The sequence below is a fragment of the Bombina bombina genome, chromosome 1 (genome assembly GCF_027579735.1).
Source record: "Bombina bombina isolate aBomBom1 chromosome 1, aBomBom1.pri, whole genome shotgun sequence".
NCBI classification, from domain to species: Eukaryota; Metazoa; Chordata; class Amphibia; order Anura; family Bombinatoridae; genus Bombina; species Bombina bombina.
Window position 1 is genome coordinate 1,229,497,581 of NC_069499.1, and position 16,719 is coordinate 1,229,514,299.

At 34.2% G+C, this 16,719-nt stretch overlaps 1 protein-coding gene across 1 annotated transcript; it reads left to right on the top strand.

Annotated features, from left to right (window-relative positions):
* Positions 1-6,919: 6,919 nt before the first annotated feature.
* AGRP (agouti related neuropeptide) lies at positions 6,920-16,113 on the top strand. The gene is made up of 3 exons (XM_053694783.1): positions 6,920-7,094; positions 13,454-13,539; positions 15,937-16,113. Exons 1-3 carry the CDS (start codon positions 6,920-6,922, stop codon positions 16,111-16,113), a joined length of 438 nt encoding a protein of 145 aa, XP_053550758.1.
* The last annotated feature ends 606 nt before the right edge of the window (positions 16,114-16,719 follow it).

Here is a 16,719-nt window from a genome sequence, read left to right on the forward strand (position 1 = left end):
ACTTTGTTGGCAAATAAACCTAAAAGGACCAATCCCACTAGTGATCGGGTTACCTTTGTTACTCAATATTCATCTGACTACGATAACATTTGCAAGATCATTCGCAAACATCTACCTATGCTCAAGGCAGATGAGGGATTGGTTCCTTTCGTCGACAAAGGATGTAGGTTTTCCTACAGGAAAGGATGCACCATAGGAAACATTATTTCCCCAAGTGCTTTACCTAAGGATAAAACAACTACAAGCTCGTGGTTACAATCTAGGGGTATGTACAAGTGTGGTTATAATGCATGTATCCCTTGCAGCTTTATCCAGAAGGGAAATGTTTTTTCCTCCTCCACCACAAATAAGTCATATACAGTAAAATTTGCAGTATATATGATTTGGTGCACATGCACCCCGAAACAATATGTGGGATGCACTTCAAGGGAGGTTAGAGAACGCATCCGGCAACATCTATCCGATATCAAACGATCAGATCCTGTATCTGACATGGCCAAGCATTTCATTCAGACACATGCTAGCAGTAATACAACCTTTAGATGGATGGTTATTGACCATATACAAGCACAAAACAGGGGTGGTGATCGAAATAAGGCCCTCTTGAAAAAAGAGGCATTTTGGATCTTCACTTTGAAGTCGCGTATCCCTGATGGATATAACTCCATCAATGATATTATAAACTTTTGGGAATAATTTACCAAGATATTATATGATCATGTATCAATCTGATAATTTGTTTAGAAAAACAATAATTATTACTTATTTATGAGGGCTCTACTTATACCTATAACATAATACACCACCCCCTTTACTTATATTAAACCAACTAGAAAATTTCTCCCAGAGCACACAATTAAGTAATTCAAATCCAAACCCAGAATAATTTCTTCAACCATTAACAATAATTGACATACTGGTTGATTACTCTGTTTGTATTTTTTCCTTGTGTTTGTTGGTGTTTACATCAACAGGAGGACCCGTGATGTTACAACATATTTTCCAAACTAAGAAAGGTCTCTTTAGTATTAAATCGTTTAAAATTTAAAACTAATGATATATACCAAGTCTCAAATCACTAAACTTCTCCTGCATTTGTCTTCACCACAAATAGGATAACTTGTGCTTTTATAGTACAATTCCTATAACATCATAGGCTTTTTTGTGCCCAATTATTATTATCACTATTATTAATAACAAACACAAATACATTTAAGTCTAAGATTACTAGATATATGAATTGTATAAAACAGAGGCCGTTTTCAACTGGTTATATATAACAGTAGTTATTTAAAATTATTCTAGGCTTATGCAACAATATTGCATATATGATCACAAGTGTGTGAACCTCTAAATCGCTATAGTAAACCAAAACAAGCCTCACTTGGTTTACCTGTGTAATATTGTAATCTGTCTGTATAGATTCATTTACTTATTTATTTATTTGTTGATTTAATTGAATTTAAACCAGCCGCTACACATATGGTATATTCATTTATTTATTTAATATTAATATTGGCTGGGATTTACATGCCACCCATTTATGTTAATTCTATATACCTTTGTAGCAATCATGTGTTTATTCAACAGCATTGTTAGTTAGGTTCTCTCATTGTCTAAGTATATTACCACTTGTTACTTGTTAGCAATTAATGACAACCAATAGATACTCACTACTGCTTTTAAATACTGGCGGTTTTCACTAAGAAAATTATGTCTATGAGTAAGGCCGTGTGCCGAAACATGTTAGACTTTTTCGTTTGAGTACTGTCAATTATTTTTAACATTGACCAATAAATTGGACGTTTTAATTTAAGACCGCATCCGGCTTTTTCTCTTTCTGTACTTATATATATATATATATATATATATATATATATACTGTATATACAGGGAGTGCAGAATTATTAGGCAAGTTGTATTTTTGAGGATTAATTTTATTATTGAACAACAACCATGTTCTCAATGAACCCAAGAAACTCATTAATATCAAAGCTGAATATTTTTGGAAGTAGTTTTTAGTTTGTTTTTAGTTATAGCTATTTTAGGGGGATATCTGTGTGTGCAGGTGACTATTACTGTGCATAATTATTAGGCAACTTAACAAAAAACAAATATATACCCATTTCAATTATTTATTTTTACCAGTGAAACCAATATAACATCTCAACATTCACAAATATACATTTCTGACATTCAAAAACAAAACAAAAACAAATCAGTGACCAATATAGCCACCTTTCTTTGCAAGGACACTCAAAAGCCTGCCATCCATGGATTCTGTCAGTGTTTTGATCTGTTCACCATCAACATTGCGTGCAGCAGCAACCACAGCCCCCCAGACACTGTTCAGAGAGGTGTACTGTTTTCCCTCCTTGTAAATCTCACATTTCATGATGGACCACAGGTTCTCAATGGGGTTCAGATCAGGTGAACAAGGAGGCCATGTCATTAGATTTTCTTCTTTTATACCCTTTCTTGCCAGCCACGCTGTGGAGTACTTGGACGCGTGTGATGGAGCATTGTCCTGCATGAAAATCATGTTTTTCTTGAAGGATGCAGACTTCTTCCTGTACCACTGCTTGAAGAAGGTGTCTTCCAGAAACTGGCAGTAGGACTGGGAGTTGAGCTTGACTCCATCCTCAACCTGAAAAGGCCCCACAAGCTCATCTTTGATGATACCAGCCCAAACCAGTACTCCACCTCCACCTTGCTGGCGTCTGAGTCGGACTGGAGCTCTCTGCCCTTTACCAATCCAGCCACGGGCCCATCCATCTGGCCCATCAAGACTCACTCTCATTTCATCAGTCCATAAAACCTTAGAAAAATCAGTCTTGAGATATTTCTTGGCCCAGTCTTGACGTTTCAGCTTGTGTGTCTTGTTCAGTGGTGGTCGTCTTTCAGCCTTTCTTACCTTGGCCATGTCTCTGAGTATTGCACACCTTGTGCTTTTGGGCACTCCAGTGATGTTGCAGCTCTGAAATATGGCCAAACTGGTGGCAAGTGGCATCTTGGCAGCTGCACGCTTGACTTTTCTCAGTTCATGGGCAGTTATTTTGCACCTTGGTTTTTCCACACGCTTCTTGCGACCCTGTTGACTATTTTGAATGAAACGCTTGATTGTTCGATGATCACGCTTCAGAAGCTTTGCAATTTTAAGAGTGCTGCATCCCTCTGCAAGATATCTCACTATTTTTTACTTTTCTGAGCCTGTCAAGTCCTTCTTTTGACCCATTTTGCCAAAGGAAAGGAAGTTGCCTAATAATTATGCACACCTGATATAGGGTGTTGATGTCATTAGACCACACCCCTTCTCATTACAGAGATGCACATCACCTAATATGCTTAATTGGTAGTAGGCTTTCGAGCCTATACAGCTTGGAGTAAGACAACATGCATAAAGAGGATGATGTGGTCAAAATACTCATTTGCCTAATAATTCTGCACTCCCTGTATGTGTGTGTGTACATATGTATTTATATGTATTTACAGACATATATACACATAAATACATATGTATACATATATAGACATATACTTCTGAGCTCCTATCAACCTACCTAGTTTTACTCTTCAACAAAGGATACCAAGGCCTCTAGTTATCAAAGTCTGGCGGACCTGATCCGACAGTACGGATCAGGTCCGCCAGACTTCGCTGAATACGGCAAGCAATACGCTCGCCATATTCAGCATTGCACCAGCAGCTCACAAGAGCCGCCCCCTGCTGACTTGCGGCCAATGGGCCGCCAGCAGGGGGGTGTCAATCAACCCAATCGTACTAGATCGGGTTGATTTCCGGCGATGTCTGTCCGCCTGCTCAGAGCAGGCGGACAAGTTATGGAGCAGCGGTCTTTGTGACCGCTGCTTCATAACTGCTGTTTCTGGCGAGCCATACGGAGCTTGATACATATGCCCCCAAGAGTACAAAGCAAATTTGATAACAAAATTGGAAAGTTGTTTTAAATTGCATGCTCTGAATACAAAATGTTTGATTTTAACTTTATTGTCCCATTAACACGGGATTAGAAACACAAATATATTTTTTAGTACAATGTTCCTTTGAAAAAAAACAAAACAAAACAAAACAAATTGAAGGAAATATTTGGCCACAAATAATTAAAATAGTCAGAAAATATGAAACAGTGATCTAATATGATAAATTTGTCTACTAAATGTTTGGTTGTTAGGGGATAATAATAATAATAATAATAATAATAATGATGATGAAACAGAAGCAGCACAATTAATGGTGATACCAGTTTTTGAAGAAAAAAAATTACAAGAAAAGATTTCACTAAATACAGTGTAGAAAATCTTGTGGGTTAATAGAACTGCTTTTAGCATCATTCCTTGTTAATGAATAGTATATGTGCTGGTCACAATCTCCAAACAAATTCATCATACATTTGATTATTTTTAAGAAGCAGAACCACCTACCTCTTATTGCTTACGCACACATGGCCAGGAAGAAAATAATAATGCTAATGTATATAAACCTAGTTCTGAAACGGTCTACAAGACTAGATTCAGCACTGCGATACTAAGGTAAGTTATTGATTGTTTTGGGGGATGTGGGTTCTTAATACTAATACACAAAATAATGCAGAAATAGCTTACAATCTATGCTGGATCAATTACAATATTTAAACCAGTTACATCTTATTTTTTTTTTGTGACAAATCTGATGCTGCATTTATCAAGTTGTTAAACCAAATTGATAATACTGTGGGAAAACCAAAAATCTACGTTAATAAAAAATATTGATACTTTTTATTATTTATAGGGACAGTGTAGTCAAAATTAAGTGTTTATGATTCAGATAGGGCAAGCAATTTTAAACAACTTTCCAATTTACTTTTATCATCAAATTTGCTTTGTTCCCTTGGTGGTATTTTTGAAAAGCTAATCCTAGCTAGGCTCAAACTGATTAAAACCCGCCTCTTAGCTCAGAGTATTTTGAAAGTTTTTCACAGTTAGATAGTACTAGTGCATGTGTGTCACATAGATAACATTGTTCTCACTCCTGTGGAGTTATTTAGGAGTCTGCACTGTTTGGCTAAAATGCAAGTCTGTCAAAAGCACTGAGATAAGGGGGCAGTCTGCAGAAGCTTAGATACAAGGTAATCACAGAGGTAAAACATAGATTAATATAACTGTGTTGGTTATGCAAAACTGGGGAATGGGTAATTAAGGGATTATCTATCTTTTTAAGCAATAAAAGTTCTGGAGTAGACTGTCCTTTTAACATAAAGTGTAATATTTGTATTTCCAATTGTATTTATATGCATAAATACATTATTCAGTGGAGGACATTTTCTCAATTTGTTATGATCAATAAAAAAATAATTCATACTGGCAACTTTTATTTTATATGTAAAATAGCAGGAACTGGTTTTCACTATTTTTTTAATCTGCTCTGCCATGCAAACCAGTTTCAAATTGTGATGTTAAAATACAGTTGAGGCAACAAATACCCATAAACTGTTTAAAAAATAATAATAATATTCTTAAAGGGATAGCTTAGTCAAACTTAAACTTCATAATTCAGATAGAACATGCCATTTTAAGCAACTTTCTAATTTACTTCTATTATCAATTTTTCTTTGTTCCCTTGGTATCTTTATTTGAAAAAGCAAGAATGGCCACATCAATCAGCAAGTGCTACCTAGGTGATAAACTAAAATGGGCCAGCTTGTAAACTTACATTCTTGCTCTTTCAAATAAAGATACCAAGAGAATGATGAAAAATTAATAATAGTAAATAAGAAGAAAGTTAATTAAAATTACATGCTTTTTCTGAATCATGAAAGTTTAATTTTGACTAAGCTATCCCTTTAACATACAATTCTTCAATGATACTTGTATGTGTGTATTTCTGGGAACAGTGAGGTAGATTTTTAGTTATTTTTTTAGCCAATTCAGATAAAAATGGAGAAATGTGTGAGAGTCACATATTCTGCTAAACAGAATAACGCACAAAATTGTTGAGACTAGAGCAACTCAAGAGGTTTGAGAGGTTTTAAAAGAAAATGAGAGTCATCTTTCAAATTCAAATTAGCCTTTAAATAGGGTTTGAATCTGAAACATTTAATATCTCAATGACAAAGGTGCATTAAACACTAAACAAATTTTATAAGCATAGTATTGGGTTATTCCCTATCTCCCTCTAGTCACGGGTGCTGCAATGTTGAAATCTATCTTTGCGTTTGCACATGTGCAGCAACTATCCTTTTGATACCTGCAGTGTATCCAAGGTTCCATAATGACAGTACCCATGATTAGAGGTAAGTGTATTATATGTAAGCAGTGTTTAGTGTCCCTTTAAGCAGGAAAATTGTGGTGAGATGAAGTTATTATTATTATTCTTTATTTATAAAGCGCCAACAGATTATGTAGCACTGCCCATGGGTACAAGGATAAAAGTACAACGGAGAAACAATACAATAAAAGACAAAATATTACAGACAGATACAGGGGGAAGTTCATTTTTTGTGGATTAATATAAAAGACATTTGTAGTCTGTAGGTAAAAACTGGGTATTCTACCCCACTCTAAAATAAAGAGTGGGTTCTATATAGAAAGCATCTGTGGACCATTTATGCAGTACTAGGCATAAACTGTCACCTCTGGGTTAACAGGACTTTAGAACTTTTGATAAGCAAAAATACTCAAATGTAAACCACTTGAGGTCCTTCATAAGTATCATTCTGCTTTCAAAGAGTATGTCCTCTACTTTATTTGGTTCCAAGCTTCACTACATATCTTAAAAGTCCTGCCAAGAGGAGTTTGGGTGAAGGGAGGTGAGCCATCCCAGAAACATACCAAGGGACATGCCATGTTTATATGCTCTAATGCAAATTTCCAACACAATATCTGATGGTAGTCTCCCTTGTGTTTTTTTTAGGTTTTTCAGGGCACTATGTTCAATACCCTCCTTTTCTGTGTGACCATGGTTCCAGCAATGCAAGCCCTCCTTACATCAGAAACTGGCAATGGGAGGTTGCAAGGCCTGAGTTCTGCTCCAATTAATAATGGGAGATACAATTATCCAAGTTTTCGGCGCAATGTTAAAGAATCTGCCTTAGCAGTTCCAGGTGAGAGTGAAATAAACATACATTTATAGAAAGTGGCCTAAAATAAAATAATATCACATCACATTATTTAAAATTTATGCAAAATATAAATGTTTAAACATCCCAAGCAGGTGATGAAACTATTAACTTAATCTGTGGACAGCAGCATCTTCTACAAGGCAAGCTTTATACTTAGTGATGAATCCATTTATTTACACCCAGTATTGTGGTATGCTGTCTTATTGCTCTTGGAGTAGATATAAATGCTCCCGGATGTCTTCAGGGCACTTCCCTATCCCACAGACATCCCCTCCTTTTCCTATTGGCTTTAGCTAAAGTTCACATATATGGGCTCCATTTAACAAGCAGCAAAAGCGTAAAAGCATGCTTGAAGCAGAGGTTGTAAGACCATTAACCTTTCTGCTATACTCTGAACTTGTTCATTTGGGGTGATTGGCTGGCCGTGCGCCCTGTTTTATTGATTTTATGTGATAATTAACAGGGGTTGGAGCTGCACAAGAACTTCCTTTTGCAATAATAAATGTAGGCAATGGACAAACAGCATCCACTGCCTGATTGTCCTGAACATAAACAGACAGGTTCTTTAGCTGGGAACCTTGTCCATTTGTCAAATGGTAAATGGGTCTCATACCCACGTAAACCTAATAAAGGACTGGCCTATATGTCACCACACGTGTGAGGAAACTAACTTTTTGGAAAGCAGAAATCATATTTTTTCTCATGGTAACATAATATCCAGGTGGTAGTGGAGTTCAAGGATAGTGTGGGGCAAAAAGGCATTATGTGTTCAGAACAGTCTGCAAAGTCTTTTTCTCAAATATTGATTGTAAAGGTGGAAAACAAAGTACATTTTATACATTTTAATAAAAGTCTACAAGAAAGACCTAGTGACTGTCTTAGTAGAAACCACCACTCTAGAAAAAGAAATCACAAAAAGATAATCTATCTCATATCATTATGCAGATCAACAACTATAAATTTAAAATAAGTAGAATTCCTATGATATCTTTATAACAACAATTTATAAATAGGTGCAGAAGGATAATGTAACACCCAAAGGCACACATTTAGAGCCCATTAAACACTGTATATGAGTATAATCTACAAATGCATAATAAAAATACAACTCAAAGCATCTAGTTTGAATTTCAAATGAGTAGTAGATTTTTTTTTTTCTGAGAAATTTCAAAGCTCAATTTGTTTGGAGACTGTGACCAGCACATATACTATTCAGCCAATTAGAAAATACAAATACTTATATTCTGTCAATTCTTGCACATGCTCTAAAAGTGTGCATATAAAAGATTATGCACATTCAGATAATGTAAGTGAATGTGAAAGTTGTTTAAAATTGTGTGCTCTATCTGGATAATACAAGTTTAATTTTGACTTAAGTGTTCTTTAAATACATCCCTAAAATGTTTCATGTGGCAAATTCAGAGTGTCTTGCGCATGTGCATTATAATTGAATGTTTTCAGATAGACTTGGAATACTTGAATGTGAAAAGGCAGTTTAGGGCTTTATCAATTGCTTTGGGGTGTTGAATTTGAAAAGTCAAAAGTGGTCTTAAAAAGCTGTTGAAAAGACACTTGAAAATGAATTGTGATAGCCAAGAACTTTTCGGCCCTGTAGTAAAATAGGGCTTTTTCTGCAAGACGGAAAGGAGTTTGCTGGTGTCAGAAATAGTGAATAATGCGCTATTGTGACCGTGTTAAATTGAAAAGTGGCCTTCTTGACAGAAAAGATTTACATAAGGAAATCTAGGATTCAACATTATGGTGCTTATTATTTTATAGAAATGTAAGCTTCATACTTTTTTCTGCAATGTTTAAAAAACTAATGTATATTTCTACAACCTACATAATATTCACGGGTTAATGTTTGCTTTAAAAACATACTTGAAGCTAGAATTGTATTGTTTAATGTCTATTTAAGGACTAATAAGCAAGTAAAATACATCAAGGATTTTAGATTCCACAAAAAGACTAAAGATACTAAGCTGAACTAAAACATTAGAAACATGAACCCCACATTTTTTTCTTTCATGATTCAGACTTAGAGGCCCATTTATCAAGCTCCGTATGAAGCTTGTGGGCCCGTGTTTCTGGCGAGTCTGCAGCGGTCTAAAGCGCTCTGAGCAGGCGGTTAGGAATCGCCACAATTCAACAACGATCGGGTTGATTGACACCTCCCTGCTGACGGCCAATTGGCCGCGAGTCTGCAGGGGGCGGCGTTGCACCAGCAGCTCTTGTGAGCTGCTGGTGCAATACTGAATACCGAGAACGTATTGCTCTCCTCATTTAGCGAGATCCGCACTGTCGGATCAGGTCCGCAAGACCTTTGATACATAGGCCTCTAAACATGCAATTTTAAACAACTTTCCAATTTACTTCCATTATCTATTTCGCTTCATTCTCTTGATATAATTTGTTGAAAAGCATAGAATAGGCTCAGTAGTTGCTGATTGGTGGCTGCACATAGATGCCTCGTGTGATTGGCTTACCCATGTGCATTGCTATTTCTTCAAGAAAGGATATCTGAAGAATGAAGCAAATTAAATTATAGAAGTAAATTGGAATGTTGTTTAAAATTGTTTTCTCTATCTGAATCATGAAATAAACCTTTTGGGCTTCATGTCTCTTTAATGAGAGAATACAATTTGTGGTTGAGATAGAGCATGCAATTTAAAAAAGTCAACAAAAAATACAAATGGAACAAAGAAAATATTATAATAGAAGTTAAATTGAAAGTTTGTGTGTTTTAAAATGCATGCTCTATCTGAACCTAGAAAGTTTAATTTTAACTATACTGTCCCTTTAATTAAAAGTTAATTATAAAATGTTATATATGTAATCTCATTCCCTCACCAACTCCGTGCAGCTGTCCAATAGCTGTTTTCCCTCAGAGATGGGATTTAAATGGACAGTAAAATAATAAATTAAACTTAAATGGTTTGGGTAAAACAAGGAATTTTAAACATCTTTCCAATTTACTTATGTTATCCCTTTTGCTCAGTTCTCTTGGTATCCTTTGTTAAACAGTAATACTAGGTGAGCTCAGAAGCATGCACGTGTCTTAAGTCATCTGCCAGCAGCGTTTGCAACAATGTTTATAGCAATGTTATATATAGTTGCTAACCCTGCTGCCATATGTCTAGATTACAAGTGACCAATACATTTTTTTGTGCTCTTGAGCACTAATTGCTCATGGTTAATCAATAGCGATTCCATATTAGCACTGGTATTACAAGTTGAAAGTAAAAATTTAGTGCATGAGCAAAGCAGGATTCAGGCGCGCTAATCTGGAGGTTGGATATCTCCCTCTCCCCATAGACTTCAATGGGGGGCGCTAAAAAATCTGTCTCTTTTTATCTCTCACGCACTAACCAGAAGGTATGCTAGACAAACTGCACTAAAGCCAAAGGTGCGTTAGTAGGAAAACCTCAAATGCCTATGTTCTTAACTTTTTTTTTAAATATCTATTTCTATATTTCTGTATTTGTTTTTGTAAAATATATATCTATATATAAATAGGTATTATATATATATATATATATATATATACAGAAATATTTATTGAAAAATAAAAGGACCATTTTCTTCTAAGTGAAGAACATAGAAAATTTAAGTAGTTCTATTAAAAATACATAAAAACATTAAAATTGATTCAAAATTATATAGCATATTTCAAGGTATTTGACTGGGAAGGGCACAAAGTCGTCTATATATGTGTATATATGTACTGTATGTATGTGTATAAACATTTGATTTATATATATAAATATATATATATATACATAGATAGTATGTATATGTGTGTATATATATATATATATATATATATATATATATATATATATATATATATATATATATATATATATATACTTTTGGGCCCTTCCCAGTCAAACACCTCATAAAAATGTTTACATATAAAGCTAATACTTTTTAATGTGTTTTACATGTGTTTTATGAAACTTATATTTTAACACTTTACTTTATTTCTTCTAGTGCTATTTTGGCTTTTGCTCAAGCACAAGCCATATCGTTCAACTTATAATATGAGCGGTATTTAGCGTGGTACCTTTATCCATTTAAGGTATAGGGTGCACTTACGAGATGTCAGCTGCACTAAATATTATCTGGTAAATTTGTTTTACCATGGATTTGTAATATCAATTGACGCGCTAATTTTAGCACAGGCCAGCAATAGTGACATTGCATCCGACACAAACATTAGTGATCCACTTGTAATCTGGGCCATAGAATGCTAAAGACAAGTACACACTCCTACGCTCCTATAAGTCTACCTTGCATTATTCTTCAAAAAAGGACACAAGAAGTAAATATGATTATAAAAGTAAACTAGAAAGTTGTTTGAAATTACATGCTCTATCTGAATCATAATTGTTTAATTTTTACTTTAGTGTTCCTTTAAGTGGAATATATGCTGACATTAACTATATACACCTACTAGGGAAGGTTTGCACAAAACAATTGGTGATAATCAGACTACAGCACTTTCAGTTCTATGGTAGATTAAAATTATCATAAAAAGTTTTTTAAAGGAACATAATACTTACATGCAAAATCAATTGAAAGGAATGCAGTATAACTGTAAAAAGCTGACGAGAAAATGTCAAAAGAACAGCTCTAATTAAAAAGGAAGATATTTTACCTCAAAATGTCTTCACCTTACAAAAGTAACTGCTCTGTGAACAGTTAGTTATCCTTCAGCTGATGCTAGATGCAAGTTGGAAAAAAAAACTATCCAAACAGCTTTTAGCAGTGCTGAAATCACACTTTGCTTTATTTTAATCTCATGAGATTTCACTTGATCATTTGGTAATAAATGTTTTATGATAGAGATTTATCAAGAAAAAACACGCTCAATTGAGAAGTTTATTTTCTGGCATAAATGTCCCTTTAAATATTAAGTAATCTACTGATACATATTAACATACATACAATTATTAATTTAAAATAAATAAGTAAAAGTTTAAATTACAATATTTACCATGTTTTTTTGCCCAAACCTCTATTCATATGAACATTATTAAAAATTAAAAAAAGTATTATATTAATTGAAAAAGAAATTATCAAAATGGTTGACATTCTGATTTCAGAATCATTCAAAAAATAATTTAATTTCATGTAAATTTCATTAAAATTAGCACATTTATCAATCATTTGTAAACATTGAAACTTAAAGGTACACAAATGTCCCTATATTGATAAGGACACAAATGTCCATTGCTGGTCCTTTGACTATGCACATTGTAGTTCCATATCTACTGAATGTATTTGGAGAGCAGTGGAAATAGAAGAGGCGTGCTTATGAGTTATTCATGCCTTTTGACACATTCAAAGGAGCAATGATGGATTTATTTAGCTACATACCTCCTAATAATTCCAAGATCAAATTTGGAACTGGAAGGCTTAGACTGAGTTAAAGAGACTAATGAGTGGAGTTGAAAGCGTTCAGTCAGTAGAGTTATGATGGCCAAGGTGGAACCATGTCTGTTCCGTGGGTGGGGTAGGGTGTGAAAAAAACTGTATTTGGTTACAAAGGAGGGGAGTCCAGGTGGATCACTAGGAAGTCTCTTTTTTCACTTATAGAAACCGTGAATTTTGCAAGACAGTCATCAGACTACTGCTCCTTAATCTACTGTGCAAACTCTTAAGTGTCTTTCCTCAATCTTCTCCAACCAGGGTGATTGACAGTTCCTGCTTGCTCATGATTGGCCATTAATGAGCGGCATTGAACAAGCAGCGGCTTGTTCAGTGATGAATGCGGTCAGCATATTACTGCACGCTAGCCACGATGCAGGGCTAACAGGGGAGGAGTAGCCTGTCCTTGTCCGTCTGGCCATTGTTAAATGGAGCCCAATGAATGCTGTGGAAGGGACAGCAGGACAGAGCTCCTAAACAGTGACAGTCCTACAATATGTGAGATGGTTGGGAGCTTTGCTGCTGGGTAAATAAACACTTTAGGTTTAAAAATTAATTTACTTTACAAGTGCACAATAATATTGGAATTTGTATGGCTCTTTAAATCAATAAATCCCAGCAACTAAATAATAAGCTTGTTATAGGGACTAACAAATTTGATAGCAGTTGTACAATATACATTTCAAGATGACACTAAAACAAGTCTGTCTTATATTACTAACTCACTAATCTCTCTGTTCTTTAGTAATTGGGCTCTATAAATTAGAGGCCAATCCAGTCTTTGTGTAGCTATACAATTGTTTGTATCCAATTGATAGATGACTGCTTTGCTGATGAAAGTCAATAAACAATAGTTATGTGCTGCTGTACAACAGATTCCTCTTGTGACATCAAACTGTATTTTTCAGGAGGCTTGCCAAGGTCAGAGTTTTTGAGACTGGACACAGGAGCAGATGAAGAACTACTGGAAGATTACAGCCTGTTAGATCCTCAGGTAATTTCACAAAATAACCTTTGAGTTCTGGTAGAGAGGAACTGTTTCCTCTAATAACTGTAGTAAATGCAGGTTGCATTGTTTAATGTATATATATACATATGTTTTGATAATAATAAGTGGCATTAGATAAGTTTGGCTTTTGCTTTCCAGAGAGCTGCCAATGGCTTGTGTCCGGTAAAACAGAGTCATTGCTAACAAGGACAAATATAAAGCACCATCAGCTTGAGCAGTCACAGGGCTTGATTACGAGTGTCTCGCTAACTGTTGCAAGCGAAAGATAAGGGGTTTATTGCAGGTCTTTGCAAGAATCAGAAGCAATGCGCGTATTTTAAGAGTTGAAAGTAAATGTGATCACTTGAGCGCAATTGAATTTTAGCGCATCAGGTTAGCGCGACTTCAGAGCTCTGGTTAACTGTTACCAGAGACAAAAAAGTTGCACAAAACACATAAAAAATACACTTAACAGTACAGTTACACTCATAATAACACTATCTGATAAAAATTATTTAAAAAAATATTGCATTAAAAAGTTATAAGTGCTCAAAGATATGAGGTATCAGGTGTTAAAAAAAGGCTACAAAGGGCTTTAACATAGAGATGTATAAATTCACATCTAAAAATATATGTATGTTTGTATACTATATATATATATATATATATATGTGTGTGTGTGTCTGTGTGTGTACATATGCATTTGTGTTTTACTGTTTATCTACTGTACATATTCCCCATTCCAATGATCTTCACTTTCAGGACAATGTCCTTTTTATTGCAAATACATATTTCTATATATAGGTGTATATACCTATTCCTGCATATTTATTCCTATAGATATATAGATATAGATATGTATTTATATGAACAGTACCAGATATATATAGAAAAATATATTTAATAGTAAAAAGTCAATTATTTTCTATGTGATAAACATAGGAATGTAAAATATGTGTTAAGCGCATTGTAGGATTAAAATATCAATAGGATTATAATATCAAACCACATTTTATAAAAACAAACCTTATTGCTAAATTTTAATTATAAAAGCCAAAATACATCAGGTTCCAACAAAATATTTATAAAAAATTACAAAAACTCATAGGGGCCGATTTACTATGCAGCGTATACTGCGGTTTCGGCGCGAGCCCCAATGTGCAGGGGCCGGCATTGCACAAGCGTTTCGCTAGAAAGGCTTGTGCAATGATAAATGCTGACAGCATATGCTGTCGGCATTTATCGATGTGGGGCAGACATGATCCGCTACAGTGGATCATGTCCGCCCGCACATTCATAAATCGGCCCCATAGGGTGCAGAGTACCCAGAAGTTGAATCCACCAGACCTCCCTTTTTTAAAGAATTAATTCGCTATTCCCACCCCTTCTCAATTTAGGAACATGGTCTATGATCTGGAATCTTAGTTGACTCACAGTATGGCCTGCTGTAACTAAGTGAGCAGATACTGTACCAACAATAATAATACTGGTATTACAAGTTGAAAGGAAACGTGATCGCTTGAGTGCAATTAAAGTTAACGCTCGTCGGGTTATCGTGTCCTCAGAGCTGTGGTTAACTGTTTTGCGAAACAAAAAGTCTCACAAAACACATAAAAAATACATTACAAAGTACAGTTAGACTCATAATAACACAATCTAATAAAAATTATTCAAAAAAATATTGCACAAACAAGTTATAAGGTCCATAGAGATACATACATATACATGTCTAAATATGTATATGCATGTATATATAAAAGTCCTAGTCATATAAAAAGTCATATAAACACATTAAAAAATACATAAATACATATGTACACATATATAGACATATATAGAAGTGCATTGGAGCCCTTTGTATTTAAGTAGATGAAAACATGTAAAATCATATTTATAAAATATTCATTTTTAATAAAGTGTTATACTGGGTATTTACTGTAAATATTTCATATTCCAATGTTCTGTACATAATAGAATATTTTCTAAGTATTTCTAATTTTATATATATATATATATATATATATATATATATATATATATATATATATATATATATATATATATATATATATATATATATATATATATATATATATATATATATCTGTATATATATATATGCCTATCTATAACCTATCTATAATAATCTCTATATAAAGGTATAGATATATATTGTACCAAAATACCATCAGAAATATGTAGAAATATTTATTTATAAATATAACATTCTGCTTTGTGCAGAACATTGGAATGTGAAATATTTCCTCCAGTGATCAGATCTCAGGTTACTTAATACTTTGATAGCTAAATATTTTTTTTTATTTCAAAAGGTAAGTCTCATTCTAGCTTAAGGCTATATTTGAGGAGGATATATATAACTATTTACTTTTTTTTTTTACTCAGGATCTGTCATTAGAAACATCTTCTCGAGAAGAACGATCACCCAGAAGATGTGTCCAGCTTCTGGAATCATGTGTAGGCCACGTGCCATGCTGCAGTCCCTGTGCCACTTGCTACTGCAGATTTTTTAATGCATTTTGTTATTGCCGAAAAACTAATTGTCATCAAGGCAAGAATTAGCAACCTTTGCCTACTATATTGCACCTCATAGACCCACTACTATATCACTCTGTAATATTAGCAGCATGTATTTTAACTTTGAATTTACATGGCATTGCAATGAGTTTCAGCAATCCTAGAAATGTATCTTAGCAGCTTGTGCAAGTCAGTGATTTAGCCGTAAATTCTAGAACGTCTTAAGACCGTATAACAATGTTCAAATGCACATCGGAAATAATTATGTAGATACAGTAGTAATTATTAACAAGATTACTTGCATACTATTATTATCAACATGTAAGTATTTTATTTAAAAGTAATACAGAAAGACAAACGCATAGCACAGGAACAAAACGCTTTGGAGATAGTAATTGTATAGCTTTTGCTTTTGACACCAGTGTATTGAGTGGATCTAGCTTTAATTTTCAATACCAAATAACATCCTGAAAAAATGTAAACAGAGTTATACATTTGTACACGTTCTTATCCTATAAGTGTGTTAGTCATTTTCGTAAGCGCTGACTTGAGCAAGGATCATATAAAATGTCAGCCTGCAATTTTATAGTTAATATTAGTTAACTACTGTTGTTCATTTAATAGTTTTTATTTTCGTTTGCTATTTTTTAT